General features: G+C 43.2%; 1 protein-coding gene across 1 annotated transcript; it reads left to right on the forward strand.

Annotated features, from left to right (window-relative positions):
• Positions 1-8,354: 8,354 nt before the first annotated feature.
• On the forward strand, positions 8,355-17,478 carry CNOT11 (CCR4-NOT transcription complex subunit 11). The gene is made up of 7 exons (XM_048945991.1): positions 8,355-8,940; positions 9,133-9,297; positions 12,396-12,548; positions 13,109-13,311; positions 14,114-14,316; positions 15,790-15,886; positions 17,135-17,478. The coding sequence occupies exons 1-7, from the start codon at positions 8,526-8,528 to the stop codon at positions 17,330-17,332; spliced, it is 1,434 nt and encodes a 477-aa protein (XP_048801948.1). The 5' UTR covers positions 8,355-8,525; the 3' UTR covers positions 17,333-17,478.
• The last annotated feature ends 320 nt before the right edge of the window (positions 17,479-17,798 follow it).

Consider the following 17,798-nt stretch of genomic DNA (forward strand, 5'->3'; position numbering starts at 1 on the left):
AAAGAATCTCTTCTTCATGTTGGTATGGAATTTCCTGTGTTGCAGTTTTTGCCCATTATCCCTTGTCCTGTCACTGCACACCACCAAAAAGAGCCTGGCCTCATTGATTTGACTCCCACCCTTTAAGTATTTATAAATAGTTATGAGATCCCCTTTCATCCTTCTCTTCTCCAGGCTGAAAAACCCCAATCCCTCAGCCTTTCCTCAGTACTGGAGATGCTCCAGCCCCCTCATCTTCTTTGCAGGCCTCAGCTGAATTCCCTCAAGAAGTTCCATCTCTTCCTCTCTTTCTTGAACTGGGGAGCCACAGTACCTCACAAGGACACACTGCTGGCTCATGGGCAAGCTGCTGTCCACTAGAACACCTAAGTCCTTCCCCACAGAGCTCCCTTCCAGCAGGTCAACCCCTCATCTGTACTGATACATGCAGTTATTTCTTCCCAGGTGCAGGATCCTGTGCTTGCTCTTGCTGAAGTTCATCAGGTTCCTCTCTGCCCAACTTACAGGACTGTCCAGGTCCTGCTGAATGGTGGCACAGCCATCTGGTGTGTGTATGTGTGGCTGGTGCAGCTTGTCAACGCTGCTGTTAAAGCATTACCTCCAAGTGGTCATACATGCAAGTGACACTTGTCTGAACTGAATGGCTGCTTCACATCCTGCTCACTGAATACACAGAAACTTCTCCTGAAAGCACTGCTCTCTGTAGGGTGCAATTACCAAGTGATTCAGCAAATGAGAACGTTTATCTTATCTTATGGTGATGTGTATATTTGACAGTTTTATTTTTCTGTTTGCTCTCCTTAGCCTGAGCTAGTGTGTTCCATAACTCAGCTAATTCCTATCCAGAGAGTATCCTGAAGCAGCTTTCTTCACTCCGAAGCTAAAACACTGCATTCACCAACAGCACTGACTGGGTATGCATCATTAATATCTTCACTGTGACCACAGTAGATAAACAAAGATATGTGTAGATACAGTGATCTGTTGTTTTTCCCTTTTACTTTCTTGTACCAAGGATTATAGTTTGCTTGTTTTAAGACATTGAAAGTGATATACTTCTAATGCAACTGATTGCAACAAACATTGTAGGGGAGGATGGAGGGACAATTCAGTTGGAAAGAGATAGTGGAGCTTTTTTTAGCAGATAAATATTGTAGTGCATTTGCCTTGTCTTTGAATCACATTAAATATACACACTCTTAAAGCACTATTGAAATGTTTGAATGCCAGTGTTGCAAATGAAAATCAATAGCATGCTATTAGGCTCATTATATTGCTGTTATGCATCATTAAAATGTATTTTAAAAGCTTTCAACATAAAATGGGAGATGGGATGAATAAGAAGATGTTCTGAGGAAGTGCAGCACACTTAGAGATGGCCACAAGAGAAACTCTGTGTGCGGTTGGAAAGAAAGCCCTGTAAGGAACTCAGTAGGTATAGGAAATAAATGGGAACACTACAAAATGAATGAGGCAAAACTCTGATACAGACGAATCAGTGGAGCTTCACCATTGCTAGAGGAAAGCAAAATCATCAAATACTTATTAGATACATTTGCAATTTGAGGTTATTTCTTCGACTAGGCTATAAATATCACTATACCGCAATGCTCTGTAATGCATCTAGAATATACTTTATCCTCCTGCACAAAAGAACTGTACTAGTTCCTAAAAGCATGTTTAAAAATTAGCCTTTCCAAGCATCCTTCTGACCAAATGTCACTTGGAAAAGCGTCACATCATCAGATACTTCAACCTACTTCTTCTCTATCTGGTATAGACACATAGTGACAAAATTTTGCTCTAATATTTAAATGGCTGCATGCTTTTAAATGAGTAAGTACGTATGCACACACACAATTATATTCACTGGAGAGACTTTCTAAAATTCTGAAATGTTCTTTCTAAAGGGAAAGAATGAGAAGAAAGGACTCTCTCAATATCTGGGAGTTTAGACAGGCAAAAGGGACAACAGATTTCCATTCCCCACATACATACACTGTTATGCTTTCATACCTGATTGCCTTTACTTGCATTGTTCCTGGCACAGGACCAGAACACAAACCCTCATCCTGCATCTCACCAAGCACTTTCTCACTAAAACCACCAGATCCTGTGTTTCTCCTTTCCTTCCAGGAGTCCTCAGTTCCTGTAAACAAAGCAAAGTAACTTTAGACAGAGATGAATATTCTTCCCTACTCCTAGTAGAGCCATTGCCCAAATTTGAGTTCAGCACCCTACAGGCAGAGGAAGAAACAGAACCTGATAGTCCCCCTTTTCGAGGAACAGCTCTGATCAGCTCTGAATTATTGAACACTTTTTCAGAAAGCAGGTTTCAAGTTTGTAGTTGAAGCATAAAGCCTTTTCTCCTGCAAAGATGCAACTGATATTGATTTTAGATGAAAACAGAAACAAAACATAAATCGAGTCACTGAACCAGGGAACAGAAATAGTGCCAGGTGAGTCAGGCGTGCAACTGCAGAGCTCAAATTATAAAAGCTGAATACTCAAAGTTCAGAGAGAAGAGTTCCCAACCAATGTTCACACAGAACACACACACCTATTTTTGAATTACAGATGGATTTTTAAAATCCTTGTCTAATTAAACATGAAAAAAAGAAAGAAGACAAGTGAAAGGATCATTTTGCTTCAAATCATTTTCCGAAAATGTTTGTTATCACAAAAGGGTTTCCTGGCCAGAATAAGGGTCCTTGAACAGATGTATATGCCAAAAGTCATATTGTATGCTGCTTTTATGTTCTAGTATCAAGAAACCAAGTAATTGCATGAACAATGACTTCACGTGGGTTGACATTTAAAAACTGCCTTCAAATACAGAAGTGTCACTAAAATTCACAGAAGCTAAAGAATTCACCAACAATCACATTTGTTTCTGAATGACCATGGAGCAGCTCTTATGAAGCTATTGTAAAACGATATTTGGGCAGCTTCTAAAAAAACATCCAAGAATCACTTGACATCTTAGAAGTCTGATGAACAAGTGAAGATGTATTCTCATACAGTTACTAAGGAAGGCTTTTAGGCATTGTTAGCATGCCAACTGTTGATTACTCCAGCACTAATAGATCTGTTTCTACACTGGTTGTCTTGTTTTGAATTGAAGAGATGAATTAGGAAGGATAACATGCAGTGGTCACTAGAAAGCTGCAGATGGAAAGACTCTCACAAAACCTACCTTCTCCCTCCCCTTTTGGATATGTTGCTATTTAAAATATACTGCAGGTGGGCTGGGTCACTTAAATTATTAAGGGAAGGAATTTGTGTACAAGAGAAAAGTCTTGTGAGAATAAACAAAACAATCTGGAAGTGTTCTGATTTCCCCTTTGACTTCAAGGTGTGACTTAATTCCTTCCCACCATGTTCTTCCCATGTGAAATATGGGATAAAAATACACTGGTGGAAGTTGTTTCCTAGCTGAAGTATTCAGCTTCTTTGCTAGAAGAAACTCAAGTATTTGCCATGGAGCTGGTCAATTTAATATAACTTCGTTGCCACTTTTTCTTTTGCCTCCCTAATGCTGTCATTTTCTGTTGCTCCCTCATTAGTATTCTTTCCCCAAGTGCCCACAATGCAGTTTCTATTCCTTGGCGTTAACTAGAATACAATAGCAAACAATAACATAATCAACTGGAATAAGGAAAGGAGAAAAAACAAATTCTACAGTTAAACTGCATGGCCTTTCCCGTAGCTTTGCCTGCTAATAGCAAATCAGATTAAGTCAAATCAAATGTGCTCCTTTAGTTACAGATCTAATTTTCCAGCAACAATTACCATTTCTCACAAGATGATGTCAATCTAAACACTAAACAAAGTTCATATTCACAGTGACATGACTTGAAAGGTTTATTTGTACATGCAAAGGTTGTCTGAAATCTGTGTGTTCGTATTAGTATTCATGAGCCAACGGGACAGAGTAACAAAGGAGCCTGAGAGTCAGTAATTTAAGTGTAGCCCCAATCCCTTTATCCATCCTTAGGAATTCAAAGCATGATGTTTACTGAGGTTCTTACTCAAGCCCAACTTAAAGAACAACGGGTCAATGTCATGCTTTTATTGATCATTTAGAAGCTCTTTTATAAGCCATCTTGCAGAAATGAATCTACGTTCAGCCTGCTCCCAGAGAAGCTGTACTGCAAAGGCAGCAACATGAACCTTTTCCTTTAGGCCACAGGGCTGTGCTGTGCTGGACTGCCAGCCTGGACGAGCTGGGGGCCCAGCCATCCCCCCTGCACGCAAAGTGATCCATTTGAGAAGTCAGGTGTGTCCCACGACTCCTTCAGCCTCCATAGTATCACATGCTGTTGCTTCTTTTTTACATAAATGTTGAGTCCAAGAATATCCTCTTTTGCAGCACATTTATTACACTTCTTGCCTGGGAAGTATTCTAGCCCCACCTTTTTCTTAGATTTTTTGCTACTCTGAAATGGTAATCTGTATTCCATCTTCCAAACCGTTAGCTTTCCTGCTCTGACCAGAAACCTTTTCATTTGGATAGAAGGATTTCAGATGGCTGCATTAGCCACACAGAAGTAGCTTTCTTTTTTTGCTGCCTCAGTCACTGGGGAGACATTTTATTGCTCTGATGGCAATTTCTGCAATTCTACATTCATTATTTCAATAAGAACATTATGCAAGAATGGTTTGCATTTCTGAAATTTATGGGAAAAGGAGAGAGAGCTTTTTCTTTCTCAACAGGTTTCTCCTTCTTGCAGCAAATCTGCTCTGCACAGCCTGCTATTAGCAGCAGGCTGACCAAAAAAGGCTACCTGGGCAGAAGCACCACAGATCTACTTGACAGTGGATTAGCACCCAGAAAACTGTCCTCCACTTCATGATGCCTAAAATTGTACCTTATTTCTAACCACAAACTTCCTCCTACCAAAAAAAAAATGAACAAAGAAAAGGTTTGCCAGCACAGCAGAAGCACAAAATCTGCTGCTCAGTTTCAGGTCAACAGATGAGCGCAACGTACAAAAGCATTGAGGGAAAGAAGCTAAAGGAGAAAAGCTGAATTAATTCCTTGCATCTCTACAGGGATCTTGGAGTTGTTCCCAGGCGTTACTGACAGGGTGCAAGTCAAGAGAACTGTCTCACAGTGAAGAGTTATTAAGAGATGTGAGATGAAGTGTATAAAATGAATCATTATTCATCCCCAGGATCTGATGGGACTCACTCAAGAGATTCATTTCAGTTGAAGGATGAAGATGTTATATTGCAGTGTGCAACCTTCTCATCAAAATGGTCACAGTAGCAAAAAAATAGGGGCAGAAAGTATGCAACCAATCTTTCAAAAGGCCACGGAAACTTTAAGCCATCGAGTCCAATTTCTGTACTGATAAATGCAAAAGAAAATACTGTGATGAGGGTGGGGTGGAAAGAATCTATCCCTTGTGCAGCAGTGGATGATTCCCAACTACTGCTGCTGAGGAATGATACGAAAAGTCATTGAGGACAGTTCTTTTATAGCGTCAGGTCAATGTTCATGGCTTAAATAGAGCAAACAATGTGAAAAAGTGAGCAGAGAAATAAACAGGACTCATTGTATAAAGGTATATAAATATATAAATCTGTGGAACACTCACAGTTAAATAAGGATAAGGCAGTAGTAGGAAAAGCAGAGAAGGGCAACAAGGATATCAGAACACATAGCTTAGAGGGGAGCAACTGAGATGTGCTATGGGAAGAGATATGCAGAACGTGGTGAGCAATGAACAGAGTTAAGAAATAAGTACTGTTTTGTGCAGTATGGCTCTTGAGCTGCAGAGATCATTGCCACAGCGTGTTGTGCATGCCAAAAACATAAGCTGGCTTGTGAATCACTGAAGATGAGCTCAAAGAAGAAGTGTTCATCAGGGGCTGGGAATGATGAGCATTCAACCTTTGAATTGGGAAGTACCTACACTGGAGATGGCCAGAAGCCAAGAGCACATGGGAAAGCGCCACTCTTGCTTGATCTTTTCTCTAGCAGTTTCTGCTTACCAGTCATGGACTAAGTGAATACTGTCCTGTGTTCTTGTATATAGTTACGGACATTTAAAGCTGCAGTTAATCATGTGAGTTTCTCTCATTTATACCAGCAACTCCTATCAGGAAAACTTAAGTTTTGCTCTAATGAGCTATCTCCCAAGTTTCTGTATCCTTGGATCAAACCATATTCCCTCATCTCTGTAGGAGGTGTAGCAAAGACACAGAAACAGCCACCAGAGCCTTTTCCACCCTGCAGACCACTGACATGGTTTCACCTTCTCGATGTATTGCAACAGTTCTTCAGACCCAGAAAAACAAACCTCTCTGACAGGAACAAAGAACTACAACAGTTTCTCTGCAGCTCAGCGAAACAGAAGGGAAGATAGGAGTTGGCCAATTTGGCATGTTCTCAATCACTGTTACCCAAAATGTCTTCCCAAAGACCGAGAATTCAAGGCAGCTGCCAAAGTTCATCCTTCTGCCTATTTTGCCAGAGATCTATTTGACCTATAAAGAATGTTACTTTCCCACAGCACCTTCCTCTCTAAACTACTCAGTTTTCACCTTTTTTGACTGAAGAGATTTTTGACTGCTCTGTATGTGTTGCAAGTAAGGGTAGAAAGCCTTTGTATATACCCATGCTTTCCCAAGTTCTCCAGCCAGCTCTTCTTCACACCTCCAAAGATTATTTCCTCAGCAATTTGCAATTCTTTTATCTTCCTCCTAAAACTTAAAACTTAAGTTCTTGCTGCAGCTGTTAGCACATTGCAAAATCCCAAGGACTCACTCTTCTTTTTCCTAGTACAAGCTGGTCATGGCAGCAAGCTCAATGGCATCCTCTTCCATTTGCTTTACTATTCTAGCTACGCTTCACACCACAAGCAGACCTCTCAGTGTGATCTACTCAGTGAGTAGCTACTCCAACAAGAATGCTTTTAGATTATCCCTTACATGTCTATAGATCTTGTTATTTTTGTTTTGATTTTTTTTTTTCTTTCTGGGGGGGCAAGAGGGGCAGTTGTTGTTGTTGGTTGCTTTTGCTTGTTTTTCCCAAAGCAGTCACTGGGCATGAGCCAGCAGTGCGTGCTTGCAGCCCAGAAAGCCAACAGTATCCTGGGCTGCATCAAAAGAGAGGTAGCCAGTAGGGAGAGGAAGGTGACTGTCCCCTTCTGTTTTGTGCTTATGAGGCCTCATCTGGAATATTATATCCAAGTCTTCGTCTCCCAGCACAAGAATGTAGAGCTGCTGAAGCAGGTCCAGAGGAAGTGCCAAGATGATAAAGGGCAGGAACACCTCTCCAATTGAGACAGGCTGAGGGATTTGGGCTTGGAGAAGGCTCCATGGAGACCTCATTGCAGTCTTCCAGAACTTGAAAGGAGCTTACAAGCAGGAGGGGGACCAACTTTTCACATGGTCTGATAGTAACAGAACAAGGGGGAATTGTGTTAAACTAAAAGAGGGGATATTTAGGTTAGACAGTAAGAAGAAATTCTTCACTCAGAAGGCAGTGAGGCACTGGCACAGCTGCCCAGAGAAGCTGTGGTGCCCCATCCCTGGAGGCGCTCAAGGCCAGTTTGGATGGGGCCCTGGGCAGCTTAGCTGGTGGGGGCAGCCCTGCCCTGGTAGGAAGTGGGGCTGGATTATCTTTAGGGTCCCTTCCAAGTCAAACCATTCTAAGATTCTATGTACGTGAAGACTTTGCACCTCTCAGATCTTGTTTTCCGTCTTATTTGTTACCATTACCCTTCAATTTATATTACTTCACAAACAAAATTCCATTCTGACACCATGAATGGCTCACTGGAAAGCCAAGGTCTTCTGGGCCGTGCAACTGGGGGTGCTCATCTGAGGGAACGCAGTCACTGCTTCTAGAAGAATCAGACCACAAAAGCAGCGTCTGTTCTCGGGACCTTCCAAGTCCTTCTTCCTCAATATGTACCGCAGTCTCAGTTTCATGTACGGTGGCAGGTGGGACAGGGCCCGAGGGAACGGCATGGAGCTGTCAGGGGAGGGGCAGCTGGGGGTGAGGGAAAGGGTCTGCGCCAGAGGGAACAGAATGTCCAGGGCTGTGGGCAGAGCCCCAAGCTGTTCCTCCCTTCCTCTCAACCTTCCACAGCTGATTTATCGCCCTGGAAGCGACGACGCCCCTCCACTGAACGACCACCCTCCCTAAGCCGCACGATGCCGCACCGGCACTGCCGCGTTCCTCCTACCGGCCCCGACGGTCTCCGCGCTCCGGCCCCACCCCGCCCCGCCAGGCCCAGTCCAATGGGATTGCGCGGTGCCTGCCAATCCCCTGCTTTCTCCCGCCCCCGAGCGGATGGGGCCAATCCCGTCTCGCGAGACATCGCCGCGGGCCCGAGCACGGCGGGCGGATCGCAGCGCTCCCGCGCCGGGGCAGGCCGTCCTCACGGCTCCTCAACGACCGCGCCGCCTTACGGCCGCGCCGTAAAGCGCGGCCGGCGCGACAGCGCGCGGCCTTCCAGTGGCGGGCAGCGGCGGGGTCGGGCCGGGCGCCGTGAGGCGGGCAGGGGCGGATGCCCGGGGGCGGGAGCAGCCCGGCTGAGGCGGGCGGCGAGGCCGGCGGCGCGGCGGGCGGCGGCGGCGGAGCGGCGGGCGGCAGGATGAGCCTGTCGCCGAAGGAGCTGACGAGCCTGCTGGGCATCGTGTCGGAGGAGGCGGGCGGCAGCACCTTCGAGGGCCTCTCCAGCGCCTTCCACCACTACTTCGGCAAGGCCGAGCACTTCCGCCTGGGCTCCGTGCTCGTCTTGCTGCTGCAGCAGCCCGACCTGCTACCCAGCCCGGCGCAGCGCCTCACCGCCCTCTACCTGCTGTGGGAGATGTACCGCACCGAGCCCCTCGCCGCCAACCCCTTCGCCGCCGTTTTCGCCCACCTGCTCAACCCTGCTCCCGAGCGAGGCGGTGACGAGGCGGAGCGCACCCCGCTCTCAGGTGCCGGGCGGCTGGGCTCGGGGGCAGAGCGGGGCGTTACGGGCTGTGATGGCGTTGGCGCGGGTTTCTCCGTTTGCGCCGCCGTTTGTCGTTGGCGTTATTTTTACCATACGTTTTCTCCACCCTCGAGGACCCCGCCGGGTAGCGATTGCCTCAGGAATCAAGGCTCGCTTCTCCTTTCTCTCCCCGCAGGCTTCTTGCCGCCCATAACCCCGCCCGAAAAGTTCTTCCTCTCGCAGCTGATGCTGGCCCCCCCCAGAGAGCTGTTCAAGAAGACCCCGCGCCAGATTGCAGCGATGGACGTTGGAAACATGGCCCAGTCGGTGGATATAAGCGGGCTTCAGCTGGCCTTGGCGGGTAAGGAGGAGCTTCGGCATCGTTGCGAATGGAAACGTTAACTGCCGTTTGACTTTGAGGCGCTCCTGTCTGTGCATGTGGAAGAAGTTAGGCTAAGCTGTAATGTCTTCAAGCATAGAGAAACTAAACGTGTAGTTGTGGCACGGCTGCTTTATCCTACTTCGATATGTTACTGCCTTACAAATAAGACCGATTTGCAAGTATAGGAAGACTTTCACCTAAAGTTTTGTTTGCTTTTTGTGTGCATCATTATCCGTTTTTTTCATTTGCTGTGGTTTTGGTATGAGAGAACATGAGGTAATTGCTGTGCAGCAGTACAGCAGCACCTGGCAAACAGGCTGTTCCAATTGCATCTTCAGTTTTCTGTGGTCAGATTTTGCCGTTAGCTCACCGGTGGGAAGTGGCCTGCCTGTAGTAGGCTATAAGAAAGGAACTCAGTGCTCATTCTTGGGCAGGAGGAAAGGAGGAAGGATATGATTGTTCTGATCGTGTGGAGCAACAGGTTGCATCTGGAGCTAATCTGAAATGGAAAATATTCATTGGAACAAGTTGCCAACTCGAGCAGTTTATTTAAAGAAGAATAAAAATAAGTTTATTTCCTAGGCACTTACAAATGGAACTACTTCAAAACTGATCATCTCACTTCTGTGAACACTGTACTTTCTCTCTGTGAGGACAGGCATTACTCTTTCTGTCCTGCAGTCATAGTTTGGTGCTGTCGTTTTTATGTAGCACTTGTCACTGACTTTTACACTCTGCTACGCTGTTCTCAGCTGCTGTCTCCAGACAGCAGGATCTTTGGGAACTGCAAATAGAATATCCAAGCATATCTGCAAAGAGGGGAAACAAACCATTCTGGTTCTTCTGTACGTTCTGTCTGTATTTTCGAGACTGCTTTCTCCGTCTTGTAACTGTAGCTCCCTAGAATAAATACCTTCTATAAGCTTTCTTAAGAGACAGCTGCTGTTGTATCTCTGTTAGTATTGTGATGCTTCTCAACTGTCTGTGTGCAGCGTTTCAGAAGGTCTGTCACTTCTTCAGAAGCTGACAGTGTATGTCCCTTATGTAAGGAGGATGAAGCCAAGCTATTCACAGTGTGTAAATACTTTGTGTCATGGTGCTTAAACAGGTGTTTGGGGTGTTGTATTGCATTGTTTTCCCACTTATTTCACAGAACAGCTGTGGGCCTTCTAAAATTGTGGCCCCTGACATGAATTCAGGGCTTTTTAGAGCAGAATGATTGACTTGCTTTAGAATATACCTGCGGAATAGAGTACTTGGCTTCTGAACTTCAGTTGGTGACACACAGGAACAGGTTGCCCAAGGAGGCTGTGGATGCCCTGTCCCTGGAGGCATTCAAGGCCAGGCTGGATGTGGCTCTGGGCAGCCTGTTCTGGTGGTTGGTGACCCTGCACACAGCAGGGGGTTGAAACTGGATGATCTTTGTGGTCCTTTTCAACCCAGGCCATTCTGTGATTCTATGATTCACTGTGACAACTCTTCTTGTAGGCTTTTTGGCTGAACATCAGCTGTTGGAATAGAGCATCTTGGGAATCAGTATTAAAACTTGCTTTGTTCTGTTCTCTCTTCAGTCCACAGAATATTCTTTCAATCCTTGATCTATCCTTATAACTTGATGGTATATTACTGTATCAAAAGTTGTCACCTTCTGCTTGCTGCAGGGACCTGAATTCTAGTGAAGTCCTCAGAAGTGTTTGTGTGCTAACTTCCATGTGATGTAAGGGTAATTGGCCTGTACTGGCATTTGGGCTTGTGATAAATGCATTGTAGATCTTCCTGCTAAAAATCAAAGAAAGCTTCTTGCTATCTGTTAAAAGGAAAAGAGAGCCTGATAAACCATCGTAAGTGATTGCGTTCAGACGAATTGTTTTCTTCAATTTGAATGTATTCAAGTTGCTGTTCTCTTCTGAAATACAACTGTGTTCTAACTAACACTCTTCTTTTCCTTCTGCTTACTCTGGGCTGCCCAGGGCAGTGATGGGGTCACCATTCCTGGAGGTGTTTGGGAACATTTAGATGCTGTACTGAGGGACATGGTTTAGTGGGCAATAGTGGTGGTAGGTGAACAGTTGGACTGGATGGTCTTGGATGTCTTTTCTGATCTTGGTGATTCTATGATTCTATTGTGATTTTTTTGAAGCAGTGAAAGTTAGAATGCCAACCCCAATGTAAATGAGCCCAAGTAAAGGGCTCATTTAGGCTTAAAAAAATCACTGAAATCTTAATCTTTTACTTAAACTTTTTGTCATTTGAGATAAGTGGATTTGAGGGGATACAAACCAACCAGTGACTTTATACCTATACTGATAGGTGTAAGTTCTGGACTATAGATGACAAGAATGAAGGACTCCCTATGTTGCCTTGTTTTCCTCTCAGAGAACTTATGTTAACCCAGCTGATCCCTCCAGGAGCTAAATGATAGAACTCACAAGCTGGAATTTCCAACAGAAAGCGTACTCTGCTTAAAGGAGATAAGGACAATGTACTGCAGCTGAGGGCACTACAATCATCCGGATAAGAAGTGGTGTTGATTTCGTGTGGGACCAGCAAATTTGGACTTCAGATTACTTGGGACTTAATCTGCTACTTAATATCCTCTTTGGGAGGGCGAGGGAAGGAACATAAGGTGGCATTGTGTGGTGGGCTCTTGGCTTTCGTGCATGTTGTTGGGTTTTTGTTGGACCGTTATCATTACAGAAAGTAAATGTATCTGCAGATTTCTCTCTTTGCTGCTCTGAGAAATGACTGCAAAGTTAGATAGAGTTATGTGAACTCTTTCAGGACTATCATGTGAATGTACCAATGTGATGCAGTCTGATACTAAAAGCAGTTACTTAACTTTTTAAAGTCAAAACTGTCTGAGATTCATTTCTACGTTCTTATTCTTGCTGCGTGCCGCTGGCTTTCTTCTGTCAGCTGGCATTCTGAATACTAGCAGATACTGTACTGAATTTCATGTTGTTACGGTTTTTTTGTTTGTTTGTTTAATCAGCTAAAAAACTCTTGCTTAACTTCTAGCATTCTGGCATCTCTCTTTCAATTTCACACTTTAACATTCTGAACTGACCTTCTTGCAGAGCGTCAGTCTGAGTTGCCAACGCAGAGCAAGGCCAGCTTCCCCAGCATCCTCAGCGATCCTGACCCAGATTCTTCCAACTCTGGTTTTGACAGCTCTGTTGCCTCCCAGATCACTGAAGCATTAGTGAGTGGACCAAAGCCTCCTATAGAAAGTATGTATGTTTTCACATCTTTTTGTTTAACTCACGATGTGGCCATGTTGTTATTCATCTCCAGATGAAGCGTAGTATGATTCAAAAATATTTTCAGGGTATGAAATGGGAATGAAGATGAATGAAGCAATGCAGAACTGTATTAAACTGTCTCCAGATCAGTCTCCATCATGTTCACGTTTCCAGGCTTTTCAAAATCTGGGGTCTGTCTCAATCTGTTACCTGTGTTACCTGATGCTCCTCCACTCGTAGCCCCTTGCACTAAGATCTGTGCTGACTGTAACACCTCAAAGAATAAGGTAGTGTGGCAGGGAAAAAAAACATTCCTCAGTGGCAGAAGCAGTAACGTAGTGATCCGACTCAAGAGGAAAAACATGCTGGTGTAACAGCATCACTAAAAATAAGGAATAAATACTTGTCTGGGAGGAAAATAAGACTGTAACACGCTTCCCAGTGTTGTTATAGCTGAAAAACTTGAGGACCTTAGAGATATCCTTGTACTGAAATAAAACAAAGCTGGAAGTTTAAAACAAACGTTTCACATTGTTGTCTTTTTTTAGGTCACTTTCGGCCAGAGTTTATTCGTCCACCACCTCCACTCCACATATGTGAGGATGAATTGGCGTGGTTAAATCCAATAGAACCAGACCACACAATTCAGTGGGACAAGTCAATGTGTGTTAAAAACAGCACTGGAGTTGAGATAAAAAGAATTATGGCAAAAGCTTTTAAAAGTCCTTTGACTTCCCCACAGCAAACACAGGTAAGTATTGTGCAATTTTCTGCTTGAATTGATTATCCAACAGGCTGTTAAACTTATGTGTTTCCAATGTAAATTAGCCAAGTTTTTCCATTTCAGATTTCTGAAATGACTTGGTAAACACCAAGTAATCTAAGTTCTCAAAACCCAGTGCTTTTGGTTAGGGTGTGTACGAACAAGGTAAGTCTTTAAACTTCACAGCATTGACTGGATGTAGTTAAAACTGATCAGTAAGTGAGTGGCACTGATATTTTTCTGTGTGAAATCTTTTGATAACTAATTTGTTTATGCTTCTGTGGAAGCTTTTGTTAAGAAATTAATTCAGAAATGCCAACACTGAATCTTTGCTCAATTTGGTAATATTAGCCCCTTCATTTCAGTGGGATTTGAGATATTCATTATGCTAGCACTGTAGAATGTGTGGCATACAGGACTCTTTCTGACAACAATGAACTTTAAATTGAGCTTTGTTTGTTTTTTTCCACTGGACAGAAAAGTAAAGAAGGAATTTATTTTTTCCTTCATGGCCCTCTGATCAAATACTACTAAATGCCTTGGTAAAGGTTTTCTTATCGTAGAATCATAGAGTGGCTTAGGTTGGAAGGCACCTCAGAGATCATCCAGTTCATTGGCACAGTTGTTTCTAAGTGGAAGTGTTAAAGAAATATACCTGCAATTTATTTCAATAGAGACATCTGTAGATTTATAATTCTCCTCTAGTTTAGATGTATTATAGCTGTTACTTCAAGCCACAATCTGAATAATTAAGAAGAAAATAATTCAGACTTCCTTTTCCCCTTTACAGCTCCTTGGAGAACTGGAAAAGGACCCCAAGCTTGTTTACCATATTGGTCTCACTCCTGCCAAACTGCCAGACCTCGTTGAAAACAATCCTTTAGTAGCCATCGAAATGCTGCTCAAACTGATGCAGTCCAGTCAGATAACAGAGTATTTTTCTGTCTTGGTCAACATGGACATGTCTTTACATTCAATGGAAGTTGTCAATCGGTGAGTACCACCTCAGATCTAAGAAAGTTTCCTGAAGTTTGTCAAATAAAGATACAATCTACTGAGCAGTTAAGTGATTGTGAAGCTGGCTGCAGGCTGTAGTTAGATGTGCTCCAAGGAACACCACAGGTAACAGAAATAGCAGGAGCTGAAGAAATCATCAGTAAAGGAGAAGAGCATCAAATTCTTTTCCGTCTCAATTTCTCAGCTGTTTTGCTTTAAATACTCCTTTAAGAGTAGGGCTTAATGTGCTTTAACTAATCCTGCAGAGGAACGCAGTGCTGTGGATTTGTAGCTGTCTGTGACTGCTGCATTGTCTGTTTCTTTCATAAAGGCTTTATTTGCTTTTCGTGCAGTTTCTTGTTGGTGCCATTAGTTAAAGGGAAAAAAAGCTCTTGTTTTGATCCAGATTAAACTTACGTATCTAAGAATCAATCTCACCTCTACTTTGTCTTCTTTTTCAACTCTGACAACGGTTGTGTTTTATTGGGACATCTGGAAATGCCAGTTGTGACCCTTAAGGTATAGTGGTGTGGAAGATGCAGGTTGTGGTAGGACAGAGGGCAGTTACTGTGAGAAGCATTTGCAAAAAATTACTGCCACAGAGATGTTTGCTTAAACAGAACTTGCATTCTTTGTTCACAATAAGTGAACAGAAAGTGTCACTGTCAAATAGCCATCCTGCTTTATGCTCTGCCTTCTTTGGAAGTGACTCCTGCACATAGATAAAACCCTTCTTCTGAACAAAATGCTAGCACTTGAGCTGCCTGAGTCTTCCCATTTAATCTCAGCAATCTAGAAGAGTGTAGCTTTTCTGCATTCTTCCATTTCTGCAGTGATTACTGAATGTGAACTGTGAAATTCAGCCTTATTCATCAGTCACTTTGCAGTTGAATAACACCTCGACTATCATTTGACAAAAGAATCCCATATGCCACCTTACTGGTGCAGAATTAAGCAAGTTAGACCCCTGTTGGTGGGGGTTATCATTACAACAGGGAAAAACAGCGGTAAGAAAACAGTTCTTATTCCTGTCTAGGATAGCTGCACAACTGGCCAGGCTTGCTGGCTTTTTCCATAGTAGAGCTACCATAGGAAAAAATTTAGATTTGAAAGAAAAAAGGAAACTGGTCTTTAGATGCATAAAACAGTTACACTGGTTGTATTCTTCAGGAAGGAATGCCTGGATTCACTGAAGTCCCAACATGGATAAGCCAAACTATATGAAGAATCTTATTACTCAGGCAGTATGGAGGACTGAAATTATATTGATTCACTTCTGTAATTTATAGCAAATGTTTGTGTGAGTCAAATACACTGGAGCCCAAATTTAACTCAGCTTCTGTACTGTGTTGGATTTAAAAAAAGAAACATGATCAGCAATAAATTAATATCACAGGTCTAACTCTGTTCTGCAATGGAACCATTGAATTTATGGCTTCATAAAGTATTTGATATCTTTCATTTGAACAGGCTGACTACTGCAGTTGATCTCCCTCCTGAATTTATTCATCTTTACATCTCCAACTGTATCTCCACTTGTGAACAGATTAAAGACAAATACATGCAGGTGAGTGCTCTACCTAACCAAAGAGAGATCTTTGGTTAGGAAAAAAGATCCTGTATCTTGCTCTGTGTAATACATTCTTAGACAGATAGATACATGCTTAGAGAGATAGCATTATAAGTTATTCTGTCCTTATTTATTCCTAAGCATTGAACGGTTAATTTCTGCTTAGTTTTGAGCTTTAAGGCTTTTTTTTCTCTGACATATGTGCATCAGTTCCATACCTTTTGAGGTAATGTTACTCATGTAGAAGCCTCACCTCTCAGTTCTGCCTATTACTGACCTACAACAGCTTGCACATATCAAAGACTCTTTTCTGCCCTTATAATGCCACATTCTCTGCTTCCCAAATCCATCTTTCTTCCTTGGTTCCAGTATGCAAGCTGTAGCTGCTTCACAAATCTTTATCCCCCTTGCAGCTGTTGTCTGCACGCTGCACGAGGTATTCCTTCTATCCCAAACTTGCTCCCATTCATTTCACCAAGTGCCCAGTAAGTCTTGTTTTCCTGGATATGTTTTTAGTAAAAAACAATTCCATGCTTAGTTCATGCCAGGCTTGGTGAGTCTTAACCAATTCCTCCCTCAGCCTTCTTCCCTTCAGACTGAAGGACTGCAGCCTCATTAGGCTCATGCAAAGCAGCCATTGCATTCCTTTAAGCTTTCTGATTTCTTTTAGTGCCTTCTGTAGCTCTCCTATATCCTTAAGTTGCAGAGACCCAAGGTAAATGGGATATGAGGACAATGTGGTTTTAGATGACAGGAGACTTTGCTGCTATGGCTGTAATCTGGAGAGGCACTGAGAACAACCACTTGTTAGTTTAAGACCTGGGGGATGTCACTTTCGTTAATCCTGCACGAGGTCTCACAGCAACTGAAACAAAATGTTTTGCAATGGCCCCAGTCATGACAACACATCTTAGGCTTTCATCCCTTAGGACTCTGTATATAAGGTTGCATAATAACAAAATGAAATGCAGTGTATAAGTGAATGCGATCATTTGTTCAGGGGGCTAATCTTGAAGGCACCTGTATCTGTAAGTACAGTACTGTAAAGCAGAGGAGTGAGTCCACTTTTAAATACAGTAGTAATAGGAGAGGTAGAAGAGCATGAGCAGCACGTTCAAAGCTTTGGAACAAGAGGACTGCTGTACCTAAATTTCCCCTGCAGGGGCTGGTGCAGTGCTGAGGGCCAACACACTGCACTATGTGCAAACATGTATGAGAATTGTGAAACCATCTCTTCTGTTTCAGAACCGCCTGGTACGTCTTGTGTGTGTCTTTCTTCAGTCTTTGATCAGAAACAAAATTATCAATGTACAGGACTTGTTTATAGAAGTGCAAGCATTCTGCATTGAGTTCAGCCGGATCCGAGAAGCTGCTGGCCTTTTCAGGTTGCTGAAGACCCTGGACACTGGGGAAAACCCATCAGAGACAAAAACTTCTAAATAAGACTGTGCTGTCAGGGGAGGGGAAAAAGCCTGGCAGCATTCTGTACTAATTAATTGTATATTATTTCAAACTGAAATCACTGGATTAATAATGTCAAACACTATAAATAGCATTTTCTGCATTGATCAATAAATGTTTTTCTCAGATGTGTGCTTAAGTTTCAGGTATTCTGGAGTAGAGGTTACATTCTTATACTGGACTAGAAGCTCTATTCCTAGAGTGGAATGTAAATACTACTTTCCCTTCTGCGTTAAATTCAAATACATACTGGTACTTATTGCCTGTGTCCAGAACTGCTCACAAATAGCTGAAGGCAGCCACTATCCAAATAATTAACTTCAATTCATATCCTTTCTTTGCTCTGTAAGGCCTTCTGAAAAGCAGATGCAACTTCCAATGAGGCATGTACTTCTCAGCAGGTAAGGGGAAGTCTGTCCTGATGTTCAGAATAAGATGAAAGGATAAT

This window comes from Lagopus muta, chromosome 1, assembly GCF_023343835.1.
Source record: "Lagopus muta isolate bLagMut1 chromosome 1, bLagMut1 primary, whole genome shotgun sequence".
Lineage (NCBI taxonomy): Eukaryota > Metazoa > Chordata > Aves > Galliformes > Phasianidae > Lagopus > Lagopus muta.